Below are 19,955 nucleotides of genomic sequence, written 5' to 3' on the forward strand. Positions count from 1 at the left end.
ATAAACAGTAGAGTCTTTAAAAATATGATTATTACTCCAAATAACCATTTATAATTAAAATAAACAATTAAAACCATCACAATACCTGTCCATACATCTTATATCAGTTTGGTTCGACTGAACATGTGGAGTAAATTGCTGCTTTCGTGCTTCCGGTTCTAATTCACGTGCTGAGTTAGTACACAATATTTTCGAATTTTAGCTATTATCTAATTAAATAATTAAGTTTATATTTAAACATTGATATTTTCAGACAGTTATTAACAAACTTCTAAAATGCAATTATAACAAAATAACAATTTTTATGAATATATTCACGTGTTGAGTTACAACACAATTAATACTTTCGAATTTTTGCTATTTTTTTTTATCAACTCATTAAATTTATTTAAACAAATATATGTAAAAATTAATGTTTTTAGATTGCTATTAATATTAGATTGTTATTAATACTAAATTTAAAATATGATAAATAACAATAATAACTTCTTTTTATAAATATAATCATTTCTTAGTTTCGTACAGCAGACATCGTAGCAAAGTCTCCAGGTCGCTGTTCCCTTAGTCGAAGACAAATAACTTCAAGGTACGTTTAAAATGCTTATAAAATTACCACAATTTACATCAAAGTTAAACACATATGTATATCGGCTCCCTTCTATATTATTCTTACGTTTTCATATCTTTTGCAATGCAGATTTATTATTTATATTCCATTAATTAAAATGTTATTTAGAGGACATTTCTGAACAGGAAAACCTGAAGGGCACTTGCGACTGTTTCTTCTCTCTCACTCATCAAATATAACCTACTTTATTTTTATTTAAGATCTTGCCAAAAGAAGAATGGTATGATCTGAAAATTCAGATTCAAGTTTACAGGAATAATTTTCTTTTATAATTCTTGAAATATTTTTGGGGCGCAAACTTGACTGTTGAATTCGTAACATCACATGTAATCGTTTTATATGTTGCAGTATTTTTATTTAAAAGTAAATGGATCCAACGAGTAATATTCAGTTATTCAATCGCCAGAATAAGTTACTCGTTGAATAAATAGTGTTATTGGCTGAGAATTCCGCAGACACTTGTAGTATCCTTAACGTAACCTTCAAACGAGCCAAGAAAGAAGCCGCTACGCAATTATTAAACCTGCTATGAATAGAAGTAAAATATACCCCGAATCACATACTACCGTCTTATAAAAATAAAAAAGGACGGAATGATAACCCCGTTAAAATTTACCGAAATGTCATAACGTACTTATTAACCCATTGCTTGTCTTGTGTATCCTATGTGCTATACAAGATCTGTTCTCTGGTGTCCATGCATCATATTTGATACATATTCCCAAGTATTTTCCAACTACCACAGTAATTTGGGATTTATGAAAAGGAAGCTTTATATTATTCAGAGTGGAGGCGCAATGGTGCAGTGGTTAGGGCAGCGGACTCGCAGTTTCGATTCCCAGACCAGGCGTTGTGAGTGTTTATTGAGCAAAAACACCTAAAGCTCCACGAGGCTCTGGCAGGGGATGGTGGCGAACCCTGCTGTATTCTTCCACCACAACTTTCTCTCACTCTTACTTCCTGTTTCTATTGTGCCTGTAATTCAAAGGTTCAGCCTTGTCACATTGTGTCACGCTGAATATCCCCGAGAACTACGTTAAGGGTACACGTGTCTGTGGAGTGCTCAGCCACTTGCACGTTAATTTCACGAGCAGGCTGTTCCGTTGATTGAATCAACTGGAACCCTCGACGTCGTAAGCGACGGAGTGCCAACAAAAATTATTCAGAACTTATGAAACAAGGACTAATTAAATGTTTGAAAACAAGTATAGACGTTTAGAACTTGTGAAACGGTTTAAGTGCTTTCAGCTCATCTTCAGTCCTCACCAGGTGTATTTTTTTAAAAAAAAGTCTTTTCATGAAAAGGTATTTGCAATAATTCAGTTAAAAAAAAAAAAAAGAAGAGAAAAACTGAACTGATCTTTGAATTCATTGAATTCTTCACATAACAGGATTAATGTCAAAGTTCATTGACATTTCTAAAAGTAAACAGTAAGAAAATGGAAGAAGGGAGGGAGAATAAAGAAAAAAAAAAACCTGTAAATAAGTCCTCAAAACAGGCATGCACATTCTCTTAATTATTCCTCCCATCAAGGGAAACTGGTGTTTACCTCTATTCATGTATGTCTGTTGTTTTGTCTGTCCTGTGTGTGACATGTGATACAAAGGACATATTTCTCTGACACCCTCTGGCATCCATGGATCATATATAATACAGTCCCAATTTTTTCTCAAACACCAGAGTAACTTGGGACTTATGAAAAGAAAGCTTTATATTACCCAGAAGCAAGGTCGAACTAAATGTCTGAAAACAAGCACAGAAGGTTAGGACTAACATATGGAAATGCTTTGGGCAGGCAAAGAGTTAATATTGCAGATAATCTCTCTATAAAGACACATTTTGTATGACATAGTTCATCAATGTCCTACAAAAACTGCTTCTTCTAACAGAGCCTCTTAATCCCTTGCCTCTCCTGTATATCATTTGTGGTACACAAGACATATTTCTCTGGTGTCCGTGCATTATATATGATACACATTCCCAATTTTTTCTCAACAACCAGAGTAACTTGGGACTTACGAAAGGAAAGCTTTATATTACTCCGAAGCAAGGTAGTCTAACTAAATATCTGAAAACAAGCACTTACTTATGGAAATGCTTTGGGTAAGCAAAGAGCTAATACCACTAATACCACGGCACGCAAAAGCACCCACTACACTCTCAGAGTGGTTGGCGTTAGAAAGGGCATCCAGCTGTAGAAACTCTGCCAAATCAGATTGGAGCCTGGTGTAGCCATCTGGTTCACCAGTCCTCAAGTCAAATCGTCCAACCCATGCTAGCATGGAAAGCGGACGTTAAACGATGATGATGATGTGTTCTGTTGTGTAGCTGGAGTATATATTCTGATTCTGGGATCAGTACATGTCTGTTGAAAATGTTTGTGTGTGTGCACTAGCGTAGCTAGAGTATGTGCCGCCCAGGGTGGCCCTTCTCTTTGCCTGGACCCCACAAAAAACACATATTGCCTACAACAGGATAAAAAGTGCCACCTGGAGCGGACCATCTCCCCCCGCCAGCTATGCTAGTGTGTGTTCTGTTGTGTGGATGGGCTGATTGTATGTCTACTGAGACCATTGAGTGTGTGTACGTGTACGTAAATATTCCAAATCTAAGATTTCTGTCTCTTGAGGTTATGGATCACTACTTTGCAAAGCTCATCTCCAAGGCTCAGGCCTGGTTAAGGCTCTTTTACCTGCAAGACCCAAAGTTGCTCATTCTGGCAGGTCTCTCCTTCCCATGCCATTTATGTTGTCCAAGAGAATCGTAAGAACCAATACAGTGTGGAACCAGTGGCATTGCAAGTGCTACCATTAATGCAAAGAGCCAGTATTAAATGCTACAAGATCTCTTGTCTTATTCTCTCACAATTACACCAATTCAATGCTCTGGACCGGTACTTTATTTACTGACCTTGAAAGGAAGTACGACAAAGTTGATCGTTTGTTTTTGAACTCAAACTGCTGAGAGCTGGAGCAATCCAATGCACACTCAATTCTGTCAGTTCACTGTGAATGAAATGATAAGTGTGTGTGTGTGTGTGGAGATGGAAGTGGGGTTCTGAAGTGAACAGAAGGGCATTTATCGGTGTAGTGATGGTGGTGAGAGTGGTGTTACTTAAAGAAAACAAGGTCATTATTCTACTCAATGGAAAATTAGCTGTTCATGGTGCAAGTAGGAGGCAGCTGATTCATCATCACCATTTAACGTCCGTTTCCCCTGCTGGCATGGGTTAGATGGCTTGGCAGGAACTGGCAAGGCCAGGGGCTGCATCAGGTTCCATAGTCTGATTTAGATTGATTTCTACAGCTGGATGCCCTTTCTAAAGCCCATCACTTTATAGCATGGACTGGGTGCTTTTTATGTGGCACCAGCACCAGTGTTTTTTACATGGCACTTTGGTTTTAGGATCTCACTTCAATATTGTGGTGGGTGGGTCTTCCTGTGTACAGTAAGGCACCACATATCTTGGTCCTCTCTCATCTTTTTTGTAAGGCTCAGCATTTTTAGATCAGCCTTCAATACTTTGTCCCATGTCTTCCTGGGTATCTCATTCCACAACTTCCCTCCGCTTTAAGTGGAAAAAAATATATATAAGAGGAGAAATGCAGCCAAGACGATTGAGATGATAAGCTACTTATTGGAGTGATCTGGTGTTTGACGTCTAAAAGACCTGTAAACCTACACTCACTGGGCCCTGACTCTGTACCCAGTCTATCCCCATCAAGCCTTATCTACCCTTCATCGTCCTAATATTTATCCCTCCAAACTTCTAACTACGGCTAACTGTTCACCTTACCTGTTGTAATGAGATGAGAGCAGAAGCTGCGCAGATTTCCTCCAGTTACCTCCCCTTCCTGCTTGGAAACGCTGCCTTTTAAAAATTCTTCCCTCTTTCTCAGTATTCTCTCTTCCCACCTCAGTTTCCACCAATCGTCCCTTTCTGCTCCTCTTTATTATGAGTTAATTGGTTAGTTATTTAACCAACCAGCTGGTCAGTTGTTTGCTTAATCAGTTGATTAAACAATCGATCGGTTGTCTGTCAAAACCGTTTTTATCACCGTTCACAACCTCATCTATGGAGAAGAGAGGGCATGTTATTGCTGAGGTGTTGTGAATGGTAAGGAAAGGACTTGGACAGTCGACTGATTGATTAATCCACAGATTAAGCAGGTGATCAATTTGTTGTTCAGTTAAATAACTGGGACAAAGTGGTGAGAAAAGATCTTCAGATGCTGGGCCTCAGTGAAGAAATGACAAGGGACCAGGAGATGCGGCGATTTGCCGTACTTGATAGGATGCACCATCATCATCGTCGTCGTTTAACGTCCGCTTTCCATGCTAGCATGGGTTGGACGATTTGACTGAGGACTGGTGAACCAGATGGCTACACCAGGCTCCAATCTGATTTGGCAGAGTTTCTACAGCTGGATGCCCTTCCTAATGCCAACCACTCAGAGAATGTAGTGGGTGCTTTTTACATGCCACTGGCACGAAGGCCAGTCAGGCGGTACTGGCAACGGCCACGTTCAAAATGGTGTATTTTTTGTGCCACCCGCACAAGAGCCAGTCCAGGGGCACTGGCAACGATCTTGCTCGAAAGTCCTTACACATGCCACGGGCACAAGTGCCAGAAAAAATCACCATTTTCCACATATACAGGTTTGTCCTTTCAGGTGCCACTTAAAAGATACCCATGCTGGTGGCACATAAAAAGCACCCAGCACACTCTGTTGAGTGATTGGCATTAGGAAGGGCATCCAGCCGTAGAAACCCTGCCACAACAGACAGCTGGAGTCTGGGCAGCTCCCTGCTAGCCGGCTCCATGTCAAACTGTCCAACCCATGCCAACATGGAGAGTGGACGTTAAATGATAAATGAATAAACGAAGGCAAGTTAAACCTGTGTGTGTTTATTGCTGGTGTAATGACCTTCCAAGATACAACAAACTTGTTTCAACACGTGTTCATATCAAAAATCGTACAAACCAAACACCGAAATAAAATATTTTTAATTTATTCATTTGCTATCTATATTTTCTCTTATTTTCTTACTCTTTCTTTTGAAGGGTTACTACAATGGCTGGCGGATTTCTCTCAGAGGCCGAAACCGGGTTTACCGGCATGAAATACTATTTCAATTCTTACACCCGACGAGGACGTTTCAATGTAAGTAAACAGAGTTCTCTCCCCTTCGCTCCTATACATCCATCTTCTCCCCCCCACACACACCTCACTGAAATGCCTTGGACTCATTGTTTCTTTCTTTCTTTTCTTCTTTCTAGTGTGTTGCTGCTGTTTATGGCACCATTATTGGAGCTGTTGTCTTAAGGAAAATGACCAAAAAAAAGAAGCCAGCAGAAGTAAAAGCTAATTAATATCAACCCTCAGCATTAATATGTGTATAATTAGGCCTGATTATATAATAAAACAATTATAAACACACTTCACTGAGGAATGTTTTATTTATAATAAACCAATGTTAGTGTATGGATTTTGTTTTCTTTATTCTACTTCTTTCTCTTATCTCCTTCAGTCGTAAATCTTCTCAATATAGGCGCAGGAGTGCTGTGTGGTAAGTAGCTTGCTTACCAACCACATGGTTCCGGGTTCATTCCCACTGTGTGGCACTTTGGGCAAGTGTCTTCTACTATAGCCTCGGGCCAACCAAAGCCTTGTGAGTGGATTTGGTAGACGGAAAACTGAAAGAAGCCCGTCGTATATATGTATATATATATATATATATATATGTATGTATGTGTGTGTATATGTTTCTGTGTCTGTGTTCATCCCCACCCCCACCCCCAACATTGCTTTACAACCGATGCTGGTGTGTTTACGTCCCTGTAACTTAGCAGTTTGGCAAAAAGAGATCGATAGAATAAGTACTAGGCTTTCAAAGAATAAGTCCTGGGGTCGATTTGCTCAACTAAAAGGTAGTGCTCCAGCATGGTCGCAGTCAAATGACTGAAACAAGTAAAAGAGTAATGAGTAATAGCAAGACATCTGTGCTTGTCCATCATTCATACTTAAGTCTTTCAACATCTGGTATACAGCCACTCATCTCCACCTTTCCCTCCGAAATTCGGTTTCTTAGTTGTGAGAGCTTTTTCTCCCTTTTTCTTTCTTTTCCTCCTCTGTTCTTTTCTGTCTTTTGCAAGTCACATGGAAATCTCACTGGAGCCAGTGGGATGAAAAAGAAGAAAAAAAAAACTGTACACTCTGTAAAGTGGCTGGTGTTAGGAGGGGCATCCGACTGTAGAAGCCATGGCAAAATAGACATTGGAGCTTGATACATCCCTGCAGCTCATCATTTCCACGTTAATTAGTTCTAGCCATGCCAAATGATGTGACTTGGTGGCTTGGGCTGGATTATTTACTGTAAAATGAGAGCGATCAAAGGGAACTGCTAGAATTTGAAGACCTCAAAAGCAGGAGTTTGTGAAATTCTTCCAGACTTTAATAGTGTGTGTATTTATGTGTGAAGGAATGAAAAATGTGGCCCCTGTATTTCTGAGTAGTTGTTCCTTAATTTATATCATGGATTTGTTTCATGCAAATTGAGATAAGGTAAATCAAGTGAGATCTGTTTTTAATAATCTTTATATCATAAATGTGAAGTGGATCTCCGTCTGTGTGTCCATCACAATATTTATGTGGAGGGAAGAAGAGGAGGAATCAAAATGTACATCAGAATCTATTTTTAGAAGGAGAGTAGAAAAAAGTTGAGAGAGAAATGCAGTATGTGTGTGTGTGTGAGAAATATATTTAGATATATAGGTAGTGTTGTTACCATAGCAAGTAACAAGTTTTGATTAAAAATGCAGAAATTTTAAGGGCAAATCTTTTATTTTTGTTGGTTGTGTGTGTGTTTCTGTATGTCTTTCTACATAGACAGCACGGCACTGCTTCAAAAAAAAATGAAGACTTTTACTAGATAGTTATTTTTTGGCCCTGTGTGTGTATGTACTTCTGTATGTCTTTCAACATAGAGACAACACAAAGATTTTAACTATAATGACAGGTTGTTGTTAAGAGATAGTGTGAAAGATAGGTAGGTAGAGTGTTGTTACCATAGTAACTAACGACACTCACTATATAACAGTCTACTATTAAAAGAAGGTATGTGTATTATAAACAAATATTTTTACCGGCAGTGTAGTGATGGGTAAAGACCTCGTGATGAACAATTTGGCTGGACAAAGGGGGCTGTATCCTTGGCTTTTGCATTCCTTCTGAGACGAAAGGCAAGAGCTCTGCCTTCAAAACTGGTAAGATTGACGCAGTTGGCCTTGAGTAATATGTTGATGGCTGCAGAAAAAAAAAAAACATGGGCAAGGGAATTTTATAAAGCTAACAATCTGCTAAGAAAGGATTTAATGCTTGATTTGTAGGTGAAATACAACCTACATTCCTCACAAGAGGGTCTTGAAAGGATTTAATGTTTGATTTGCAGGTGAAATACAACCTACATTCTTCACAAGAGGGTATCTTGACTTTCATCGCTATACTGAGAGTGTAAGAGGTGACTTGTGCTTACTAACTTTGTTCTGCCAACATATTTCCATTTATTTATTCTTGGTACTGGCATTTATACGAACAATGTTGTTGTTGTTGGCACTCCGTTGCTTACGATGTTGAGGGTTCCAGTTGATCCGATCAACGGAACAACCTGCTCGTGAAATTAACGTGCAATTGGCTGAGCACTCCACAGATACATGTACCCTTAACGTAGTTCTCGGGGATATTCAGCTTGACACAGTATGACAAGGCTGACCCTTTGAATTACAGGTACAACAGAAACAGGAATTAAGAGTGAGAGAAAGTTGTGGTGAAAGAGTACAGCAGGGTTCGCTACCATCTCCTGCCGGAGACTTGTGGAGCTTTAGGTGTTTTCGCTCAATAAACACAACGCCCGGTCTGGGAATTGAAACCGTGAGTCCGCTGCCCTAACCACTGGGCCATTGCACCTCGACTATGAACAATGTAGACAATAGACAAGTATCAAATACCATAATACATAAATTCTTTATTTATTAAAATTATCTTCAATTGTAGAAGTATCATAATTACCAAATGGTAACCGATTAGCATATTCAGGGCCATTAGAGCAAAGAAACATGCCTGGAAGAGTGGGAGTAGCAGGAGAATGTATCAAATAGCCAAAAGGGAAGCTAAGAGACAGGTATATATGGCCAAGGGAGTAGCAGAAAAGAAGTTTGTCAATGTTCAGTGACGCGAGGACCAAAGACTGGGGGTGTTTCGTTTGCAAGACTGTGTGCGAGAGAGAATCTTGATGTTATAGGAGAGAAATGTGTCCGCATGGATGATGGTACCCTTGCGTTTAATGACTCTGCAAAGAAACAGGCTTGGAGAAGCCATTGCGAAAGACTGCTAAATGTGGAGAATGAATGGGAGGAGGAGAGTCTACCAAAGGTTGATCCAATTGAGGGACCAGCTATCTGAATCGACAGTACCCAGGTACATAAAGCTATCAAGGATATGAAGACAGGGAAAGCTCCTGGCCCATCAGGATGCTTAGAATATTGGACGGTGTGGGTTATGGTCTTGTTACCCGCATCGTAAATCAGGTAAATCCATGGTCATATTACACATGGACAACAAAGAAGATTATGGAAATTTTTTTCTCTCAATACTATTACTATTCTTATAGTCATTAATAATAATATCCTTATTTTTTAATTTTTATTTATTCATTACATACCTGGGCTCAAGGATTCCATAAAAGGATCACTGGTCAAAAAAGTTTCAGGGATTCCCGACTTAGAGCTTTCAATGAACTGTCTTTGAAGAACACAAGAAAATGATGATCTGCCTTGATTGCCATGTGGTGTGGAAAGTTTAATGTTTTGAATCCTTGCATTTGAAATGCAGATTCGGAATCTCTGCACTCGATATAGTGGGTTCCTGTAAAAAAAACAAACAAAAAACATCCCAAAGGGGGTGCAGTCCATTGTCTTTACCACCACCAACATGAGAGTCAAGATACCCTCTTGTGAGGAATGGACTGAACTGAGAGAGTTTATATGGTTCGTGTTGGAAAGTGTGGGTTGGTTTGTAAATTTGGAATATTTATTGTTGGTTTGTGAGAGATAGTTACATTCTTATTGTTGCTGCATTATCTTATTGTATCACACTGCTACCATGTATTGTAGGCCATTATCCTAATAGTGGTGGTTCAACTATATTGGATACAAACCACATTACAGCATCTGGCGACGAGAGGTTCAAAGCTCACGTAGGTTGTATATGATAATTATTCGGTTGCAAAACTTTCACTATGCTGTCTCTCTTCTTTCACCTCTTTGTGAGGTTAATAATCTCTAGTTACAGTTTCTCATTCAAACTACATAATAGGCAGAATTGTCGGATTAAGACAGTAGGGTGTTTTGAGGGAGATTTGGCTGCTATTTCTACCAGGTCTAGCGACCATGTAGAGGTGTGAACTTAATTTTCATTCACATATTTGCATTTCAAAAATTTAACATTATCTTTTCCATAAATCAGCTATCGTGAAAATTTTATACGATGACCTCACATTTTCTATGTATGTGTGTACCTTAAAAGACGTCAATCATCACAACACCTTCACTCACTCACTCTATCTCTCTTTCTCTCTCACATACACATGCGCAAGCACGCATACACGCACACACATACACACACACACATACACACAAACACACATGTCCATTTCGTATATCTTCTTTCAATTTCTGCTCTATGCAAATAAATTTTTTACGGATACAACTGCTTACAAAAATAGGGATTAATGTATAAATTCTTTCTATGTTAATAATTAAATCAATGTTTTAATGATTAGACAGAGGTCCAATAGAACAACTCTCAGAAACAGACTACGTACAAATACGTCAATCAGCACGACAGACACCTTCACTAACTCACTCTATCTCTCTTTCTCACCCTCTTTCTCTTTCACATACACATGTGCAAGCACACACACACACTCATCATGAGGTAGTGAGTTTGATTCCCACATCGGGCTGTGTGCTGTGTTCTTGAGCAAGACACTTTATTTCACGTTGCTCCAGTTCACTCAACTGTAGAAATGAGTTGCAACATCACTGGTGCCAAGCTGTATCAGCCTTTCCCTTTCCCCTGGGTAACATCACTGGCACGGAGAGGGGACGCTGGTATGCATGGGTGACTGTGGGTCTTCCATAAACAACCTTGCAAGGACTAGTGTCATGGGAGATAACCCAAGTGCAATCCCATGACCAATCATTACTGAAGAGGGTTTATATTTCTTTTACCTTTACAGGCTGATAAAAGTGGTTGGTTGTGCTTCAGCATTTGGGCATTTACAAGATTAGGGAGTGATTATTTTTGTACTCAAGCACCAACTTGATAACCTGGCCAGTTATCTTGCTTCTTTAATTTTTAAGTATTTTGTGTAATACGACACGACAGAAATATCATGGCAAGTTTTGCTGGTGTCATTGATAGATTGGATCATGCGTCAAGGTTGGTTTTTGTTTGTTTTTCTTTTTTTTAAAACTCATGTAGATATTGTTAGCTTCGTGATGATGTATGATACGGTCTGGTGATTATGTGACATGGTTTGACTTTGTGATGTGATTCGCAGAGATGGCTACGTAGGGGGAGGGTGATGGTTTCTTTTGTCCTTTTATTTGTTTCAGTCATTGGTCTGTGGCCATGCTGGGGCACCACCTCGAAGGGTGTAGGCAAACAAACCGATCCCAGTAATTTATCTTACTTTAAGTCTAGTATTGACTCTCTCGATCTTTTTTGCCAAGCTACAAACTTACAGGAACATAGACTAACATAGGTGCAAGAGTGGCTGTGTGGTAAGTAGCTTGCTTACCAACCACATGGTTCTGGGTTCAGTCCCACTGCGTGGCACATTGGGCAAGTGTGTCTCCTACTATAGCCTCAGGCCGGCCAACGCCTTGTGAGAGGATTTGGTAGGTAGAAACTGAAAGAAGCCTGTCGTATATATGTGTGTGTGTGTGTGCATGTGTATGTTTTGTGTGTCTGTGTTTGTCCCCCAGCATCGCTTGACAACCGATGTTGGTGTGTTTACGTCCCCTGTAATCTAGTGTTTCGGCAAAAGAGACCTATAGAATAAGTACTAGGCTTACAAAGAAATAAATCCTGGTGTCTATTTGCTTGACTAAAGGTGGTGCTCCAGCATGGCCACAGTCAAATGACTGAAACAAGTAAAAGAATAAAAGAATAACAGACATAGATATTGAACATGACTGCATGGTAAAAAGTTAGCTTCCCAACCTCATGGTTCCAAATTCAATCCCAGAACTCAGAACCATGTAGCACCTTGGATGGGACAGCATGGGTGCTGGGGCCAGGGCTTGTTTTGTGGATTCGAAGGCTGAAGTCATTGTACTACCCCACTCCACCTGTCTTTTTGCCCCTTCTTTTGACAGTGCCTTGTATAGGGGTCTCATCACTTTTGCTGCAGAAGCAATGAAGCGATGGTAAAAGTTTACCATGCCCACGAATTGATGTAGAGCCTTTCTTGTGGTGGGGTGTGGAAAGGATAGGATAGCTTTTACTTTTCCTGGCAGGGGTGTAACGCCGGAACTTGTGATTTGATGTCTCAAGAAATCAATTTCTGTTGCACCAAAAACGCACTTGACAGGGCTGATTACTAAACCATTCTGTTCCAGCCTATCAAAAAGAGTCCCTTGGTGCTTCTTATGTAGCTCTACATTTGGGCTTGCAATAAGGATATCATCTAAGTATGCAAAGACAAAATCGAGACCTCTGCACACAGTGTCCATATGGCGTTTGAAGGATTGTGCCGCAGTTTTCAGCCCAAAGGGTGTACGTAGGAATTCGTACAGACCAAAAGGAGTGATCACGGCAGTTTTCAGCACATCGTTGCCTTGTACTGGTGTTTGGTGGTATACCCGGATAAGGTTAACCTTGGAGAAAACCGAGCACCTGGCTAGCTGGGCTGAAAAATCTTGTATGTTTGGAATGGGGTAGCTGTTCTGGGACTGACATCAACTTGTTCTGCTGTGTCAGAAGTCTTGCAATGAGGATTATCCTCCACACTCCATTTAACAAAGCAAAGGGTCCTGTCAGAGGGCCCTAATTGATCTGGGCAACATGATGTAGACTCCTTCCCCTCTCTGGTGAATTGCACAATCACCCAATTAACTGTAGAAAGTGGGATCCCAAGGTTTTCTGCAATTTTACACTATGTCCACCTTCAGAATGACCCACAATACAGCCTCTTTGAATTTCAGACAGTTCCAAGGCTTCTTTTGTCCATGGCATGATTAAAAAGTCACATATAGAACCTGAAAGATAAAAATGTCCCTTAATAAAAATATAAACCTTTTCAAGGTAAAATAAACATAAAACGATTTTTTTATTAGATGTCTACTTACTTCTGTCATGTCTGTATGTGTACACAACACACACACTTATACATCAATTTCTGGAACACATTGTCACGATTCACATGCATGATTAACTATCAAAACACCTCACAATTTTGAACCTCTTTCATTCAAAAACCATTCTAACCATCCCATAAATTCTTTACATATATATATATATATATATATATATATATAGGTTCAAAACTGTGAGGTGCTTTGATAGTTAAACATGCATGTGAATCGTGACAATGTGTTCCAGAAATTGGTATATAAGTGTGTGTGTGTGTGAGTGTGTACACATACAGACATGACAGAAGTAAGTAGACATCCAATAAAAAATCGTTTTATGTTTATTTTAACTTGAAAAGGGGGTTTTCTTCATGTTTCTCTCCTTGTTTCTTTTTGTGTAAGAGTGTAGGCTCGAAACATTAAAGACGTTTTCACTTTCCGAGCGTTATACTAATACATCTGTATGTTTTCTACACCACCTGTCTTCGTCTTTTGTTTTTTTTGTGAATTTTCCCTATATATCTATCTATCTATCTATCTATCTATCTATCTATCTCTCTCTCTCTCTCTCTCTATATATATATATATATATAGTGCCCCTGGATTGGCTCATGTGCGGGCGACACATGAAATCTTCCGAGCGGGATCGTTGCCGGTGCCCCTGGGCTGTCTCTTGTGTGGGTGACACATGAGGTTTTTCGAGCGAGATCATTGCCAGTGCCCCTGGACTGGCTCTTGTGCTGGTGACACATGAAATTTCTTCGAGCGAGATCGTTGCCGGTGCCGCTGAACTGGCTCTTGTGTGGGGTTCTGGGATTTTTTGAGCGGGATCGTTGCTGGTGCCCCTGGGCTGGCTCTTGTGCAGGTGACACATGAGGTTTCTCGAGCGAGATGAGCGTGGCCTTTGCCAGTACCACCTGACTGGCCTTCGTGCGGGTGACACGTAAAAGCACCCACTACACTCTCTGAGTGGTTGGCGTTAGGAAGGGCATCCAGCTGTAGAAACTCTGCCAAATTAGATTGGAGCCTGGTGTTGCCATCCGGTTTCACCAGTCCTCAGTCAAATCGTCCAACCCATGCTAGCATGGAAGGCGGACGTTAAATGATGATGATGATGATATATATATATATATATATAAATGTAAGTATAAGGAAATTAATCAAGTATATATATAAAAAGTGTTAAATACATTTAATATAAAAAATGTATGTATGTATTCATATAAAAGACATCTGACTTACACAGAATGGAAATGATATCAGAAATTAAGGGGGTTGAGTAGGAGTTTTACGAGTCCAACAGCTGTTTCTGGGGGCTTGGTGGTCCAAAATAATGCTTGTAATTTGATTCCATCACCGGACACCAACAGCTTCCATCTTCAGGGAAGAATTTTACATTTGTGATGTTGACAGAATGGAGATTAAAGATGAAATGATTTTGTGGAGAACTAAGTGTATTAGAAAGAAGAGCTGGGGTGCTAGTGGGAGGAGAAAATAGATTTTGGTGGTAGGATTAATGATGAGGCTAGTGATAGTAGTAGAGGTGGAAGGTGGGAGAAAGGGTGGTTTAGGTAGATGTGAAAGATGACCTTTGTGTTAGTTTGTATGAAGGCTACAGAGTTAAAGGTTGAGATAGAGATATTATTTAGTTGACTGCTTCAGTAGCTGGAAGGTGAGACAGGGGTCAAAAGTAGTTGTTAGTGGGGCAAAGGAGTTGGGTTGGTATTGGAGGGGGTGGGATGTTATGGTCAATAGAGGGGTGTGACTGGGGGGGGGGGGTTGAGTGGTTAGTTTCCAAAGGAGTGGGAGTATTATTAAATACTTTTTGAGACTGGGGAGAGTGGGGAGGCTAAGAGGGACGTGCGAAGTACCATAAAAACCCATGTAATTTATGCACTTTTCTCACAAATGCAAAAATAAACTTTAGGAAGTGCATAAATTACATAAGCAGATCGTTTCCAGTATTTTTTAAGAATATTCTTTTTTTTTGAAAAATGACATACAAATGGAAATCCGCTAGCCCAATGGTTTTCCCTTCATGGCAGAATTAATAGTCAAGACTATTTAAACATTTTATCTGATCAAATTCATCCTATGGTTGTGGAACTGTTTCTGGAGGGAAACACAATCTTTCGGGACGATAATGCACTAATTCACACAGCTGAAGTTGTTACTGAATAGCACGAGGAACATTCTAGCGAAGTTGAACATCTTATCTGGCCACCACTGTCCCCAGATCTCAATATTATTGAACATTTATGGTGCATTTTAGAAAAGTAAGGCGTCAATATCCTCCACCATCATCACTACAAGAACTGGAGACTGTTTAAGCTGAAGAATGGACAAAAAGTCCTTTGGAAACAATTCAAACTTTGTACGAGTCTATACCTCATAGAATTCAAGCTGTAATTACTGCCAAATGCGGTTCTACCCCATATTAAAATAAATTTGTTTGAAATTTTAAGGTGGTTCCATTATTTTGTCCAACCCCTGTATATGTGTGTGTGTGTGTGTGTCTTTGTGTCTGTGTTTGCCCCTTGACAACTGATATTGGTGTGTTTACATCTCGTAACGTAGCAGTTTGACAGAGGAGACTGATAGAATAAGTACTAGGCTAAAAAAAAAAAAATAAGCCCTTGGGTTGATTTGTTTGATTAGAAAACCTTTCAAGGTGGTGCCCCAGCATGACCAGAGTCAAAAGACCGAAACAAGTAAAAGATAATAATAAAACTAAAGGCACAGGAGTGGCTGTGTGGTAAGTAGCTTGCTCACCAACCACATGGTTCTGGGTTCAGTCCCACTGCATGGCACCTTCGACAAGTGTCATCTACTATAGCTTTGGGCTGACTAAAACCTTGTGAGTGGATTTGGTAGACAGAAACTGAAAGAAGCCCGTCGTATATATATGTATATATATATGTGTGTGTGTGAGTGTGTTTGTGTGTCTGTGCTTGTCCCCCCCACCATCGCTTGACAACTGATGTTGGTGTGTTATGTCCCTGTAACTTAGCAGTTCAGCAAAAGAGATGAATAGAATAAGTACTAGGCTTCCAAAGAATAAGTCCTGGGGTTGATTTGTTCGACTAAAGGCAGTGCTCCAGTATGACCCCAGTCAAATAACTGAAACACATAAAAGAATAAATAAGAAAGCTGCAGTAGGTATAGGAGTTGTAGCTGCTATAACTGGTAGCCATTAACTTTTAAATGAAATTTGAGCTTATTTAGTTACACCCTATGGCTTCCAGAACAGGTTGCTGGCTTATTATTATTGTTGGGTATATTGACGTTGGGTGGAAACTGCAATATATTTTTTAAATGACCTTTTGACACACCATTGGTAATGACAAGTGTACCAGTTGATCTGATCAATGGAACAACCTGCTCATGAAATTAATGAGCAAGTGGCTAAGTACTCCACGGACATGTGTATCCTTAATGTAGTTATGAGGGACATTCAGTGTGATGCAGAATGTGATATGGCTGGTCCCTTTGAATTACAGGTACAACACATTTTTTTGCAGCTGAGTGGACTGGAGCAATGTGAAATAAAGTGTCTTGCTTAAGGATACAATGCACTGCCAGGAATCGAACTCAGGACCTTATGATCATGAGCTGAATACCCTAACCACTAAGCCATGGGCCTTCTGTATAAGATCTAAACGCATTCCTTGATGAAATGGTTGAATAATATCCATGGTCTTGGCTGGTCACACTTGGAAATCCAATTGGAAGGAATAACGACAGTTCCTTCTGAAATGACCCCATGGAAGAAGAGCCTGAGGACTTGACCTTCCTCCATCACCTCACTTGGAATAATAAGTAGGGAAGATGGATCACGTGGCACTCCATCAGTTGTGACGATAAGGGTTCCAGTTGATCCGATCAACGAAACAGTCTGCTCGTGAAATTAATGTGCAAGTGGCTGAGCACTCCACAGAGATGTGTACCCTTAATGTAATTCTCAAGGAGATTCAGCGTGACACAGTGTGACAAGGCTGACCTTTTGAATTACAGGTACAACAGAAACAGGAAGAAAGAGTGAGAGAAAGCTGTGGTGAAAGAGTACAGCAGAGTTCACCACCATCCCCTGCCGGAGCCTCGTGTAGCTTTAGGTGTTTTCGCTCAATTAACACTTACAACGCCCTGTCTGGGAATCGAAACCACGATCCTATGACCGCGAGTCTGCTGCTCTAACCATTGGGCCATTGCGCCTCCACAGAGAAGATAGATGACAACATCCAATAGTTTGGTTGATACCATGAAACCGTGATATCACAAAATTACAATTATCTAATTTCTTGCCAGAAGCAGAGAGTAGTTTGTAGTTACATTAAAAATAGAAAAGAATGGCTTTGCATGACAGGAGAGAAAAATACTCTGGTCTTCATAGGTGACAATTCCTTTAATCCAGGGTTAAACTGCAACCAAGAAACTTTCTCTGCTTAAAGAACTTGTTGCTGTGTCCACATGCAGGCACATGCTCTCTGCATGGCATTTTCAGCGACGTCATCGTATATATACGATGGGCTTCTTTCAGTTCCCATCTACCAAATCCACTCACGAGGCTTTGGTTGGCCCAAGGCTATAGTAGAAGACACTTGCCCAAGGTGTCACACAATGGGACCAAACCCAGAACCATGTGGTTGGGAAGTAAGCTACTTACCACATAGTCACACCTAGCTGCAAAGCATTTCAGTAACAACTTCCAGTTACATAGGCTTGTTGTCTCTCTTTCCTATTCCCTAAAATTTATCAGTAATGTTATTGAAATTAGGGCGTGATATAATGGGAAATATAAAAATCTAATTTGATTTTCCTTGAATTAGCAAAACAAACGAGTAAAAACTTAAAAATACACAAACCATGAGCACTCTGCTAAAATTGATTTTTTAAAGCAAAAGTTTTAGGAATTTGAAGCTTTCAATCTAGAACCCGGCAAAGATTTGAACCATAGTTCTTAGATTTTCTCAATCATCCTTTAAGGGGGTTGACAAAATAAGTACCAGTTATGCACTGGGGTCAATGTAATTGACTTAACGCCTCTTTTGTACTTGTTGGCCTTGAGCCAAAATTTGAAACCAATAAATTATCTTTTCTCAATATTATCTCTTACCACTTAATTTTCCACTGAACACCTCTTCCCTCTGGGCTTACCCTCATATCTGCCCTCGACAGACCCTCCATCTTTGTTTGTCACTTGCTATTTTCACCCCTACATTCCTCAGACCTCCATCTCTGTCACTGTGTCACTGTGCATCCTTCTCTCACCCTCCCCACTTCACATCATCTCTCTATTTCTCATCCATTTATGATTTTGTTATGTTGTTGCTCTCCACCCTATCAGTTTCATTTTGTACTGAAACTTACCGCCTTCTTCCCCTCCCCCTTTTCCTTCCTGACCCGCTCCTATTTCTTCCACTATTTCTCCCCACTCAGAACTGATATTCACCACTGATTATACCTCCACCCATATTCACCATTCACTGCATTAATTTCTAACCATCTACCCATTCTCCTTTTACACTCTAGCAAACTTACCCATCTACCCATTCTTTCTAACCCTCTATCCCTATTCTGTCTATCTGTCTGCCTGTGTCTCTCTATCCCTTATATTCACCTTCTTGTAACCTGTAGGTATGCCCTGACCCCTTATCACTGCCATCTCTTTTCTCTCTTTCTAGTTGGAGTAACCTTATATTTCCTCTTCAGTGAGACACCTGTCCCTGTCCCCTATTATACCTTAACCTCTCAACACCTAGTATAGAGCCTTCTCTTTCAGCGCTACAGCATCGCTCAATCAAGGAGTTTTGTTTTATGAGTTACTTGGTATCCCCACTGGTGCTACTGTTATAAAAAAAAAAAGCACCCAGCACACTGTAAAGTGGTTGGCATCAGGAAGAGTGTCTAGTTGTAGGAACCATGCCAAAACAGATATTGGATCGTAACACAGTCCTCCTACAAGATCCTGTTGAGCTGTCCAACCAATGCCAGAGTAGAAGACAATGACGATGATAATATTTGAACAAGTATTTATGCTTTTCAGTTTCTCATAATATATTCGTGAATACTGAAAGCCTTTGTCAACAAGAAATTTTATAAAGGAAATTGCTGTCTCTGGTGGGAAGGAAGGGCTTTTAGTAAAGAGAAACAAGTCAAGTGGTATTTCACAAAAGCTTATAAGTAACACAGCAGTTTACAAAAGTGAGTGGAAGTGCTTTCCCAGCAAGAACATATTCTTGCTTCTTATCATAGCATATGCTTTGAAAAGTCCAGTTTTGCTTCTCTTATTTTTCATATATTGGGTTGTCCGGAAAGTTCGTGCCGATTTTTAAAGGAAAGAAAAAGGTCAATAAATACTTGCCATTACATTTTTAATCAACCAAATACGAACCATTTTGTTGCACAATGTGTCTCCATCTTTCCTTTAATTTGAAAATACCCTCTTTCCAGAATTGAGGTGGTTTCATGGCAAATAAGTCGAAAGGTAAGCTACTATAAATCGGCACGAACTTTCCGGACAACCCAATAGTTTTAGTATCGAATACACAAACCAAAACATTGATGGTTGAAATTCATATATATATCATCATCAAAATCTACATACATACATACATACATACATACATACATACATACATACATACATACATACATACATATGTTGATGAAAACATGGATATCAGTGCTGTTGCAAAGTTTTTTAAACTGGAAGAATTTTCTGGAATGGCATTCCAAGTCCTAAATAATTCATTTTTCGCACTCCCCTCTGGTATTCCTGTCTCTTATCACTTTTCTTCAATATTTTCTAAGTCGACTCTAAGGTCAATAAATTTTAGCTTCCAAATTGAGCTACTTTGAAATTCAATCAACTGCATTTCAATATCACTCATGTCTATCCCTGAAAACAT

General features: G+C 39.7%; 3 protein-coding genes across 3 annotated transcripts in view; 1 reads left to right on the forward strand and 2 right to left on the reverse strand.

The window, feature by feature from the left end:
- The window catches only part of LOC106872096 (protein RRP5 homolog), a 72,124-nt gene extending 71,976 nt beyond the window's left edge, over nt 1-148 (reverse strand). The window contains exon 1 of the mRNA XM_089339700.1: nt 86-148. Within this exon, the coding sequence (XP_089195826.1) occupies nt 86-97 (12 nt within the window). The 5' untranslated portion in view covers nt 98-148. The remainder of the gene's footprint in view (nt 1-85) is intronic.
- LOC128250528 (uncharacterized) lies at nt 88-9,748 on the reverse strand. Its single transcript, XM_052975763.2, has 3 exons — nt 9,351-9,748; nt 7,777-7,936; nt 88-209 (listed from the first exon to the last, which is right to left on the reverse strand). The coding sequence occupies exons 1-3, from the start codon at nt 9,619-9,621 to the stop codon at nt 206-208; spliced, it is 435 nt and encodes a 144-aa protein (XP_052831723.2). The 5' UTR covers nt 9,622-9,748; the 3' UTR covers nt 88-205.
- On the forward strand, nt 453-6,115 carry LOC106872097 (ATP synthase F(0) complex subunit k, mitochondrial-like). The gene is made up of 3 exons (XM_089339704.1): nt 453-586; nt 5,695-5,794; nt 5,911-6,115. Exons 2-3 carry the CDS (start codon nt 5,705-5,707, stop codon nt 6,001-6,003), a joined length of 183 nt encoding a protein of 60 aa, XP_089195830.1. The 5' UTR covers nt 453-586; nt 5,695-5,704; the 3' UTR covers nt 6,004-6,115.
- Nucleotides 9,749-19,955: the final 10,207 nt, after the last annotated feature.

The sequence above is a fragment of the Octopus bimaculoides genome, chromosome 22, assembly GCF_046866305.1.
Source record: "Octopus bimaculoides isolate indiv1 chromosome 22, ASM4686630v1, whole genome shotgun sequence".
NCBI classification, from domain to species: Eukaryota; Metazoa; Mollusca; class Cephalopoda; order Octopoda; family Octopodidae; genus Octopus; species Octopus bimaculoides.

Coding starts and splice junctions, on each gene's coding strand:
- LOC128250528 (XM_052975763.2), bottom strand. CDS start 9,621: ATGTTGGTGGTGGTAAAGACAATGGACTGCACCCCCTTTGGGATGTTT. Junction 7,937..9,350: donor TATGGAATCCTTGAGCCCAG/GTATGTAATGAA, acceptor TTTTTTCTGCAG/CCATCAACATATTACTCAAG.
- LOC106872097 (XM_089339704.1), top strand. CDS start 5,705: ATGGCTGGCGGATTTCTCTCAGAGGCCGAAACCGGGTTTACCGGCATG. Junction 5,795..5,910: donor CCCGACGAGGACGTTTCAAT/GTAAGTAAACAG, acceptor TCTTCTTTCTAG/TGTGTTGCTGCTGTTTATGG.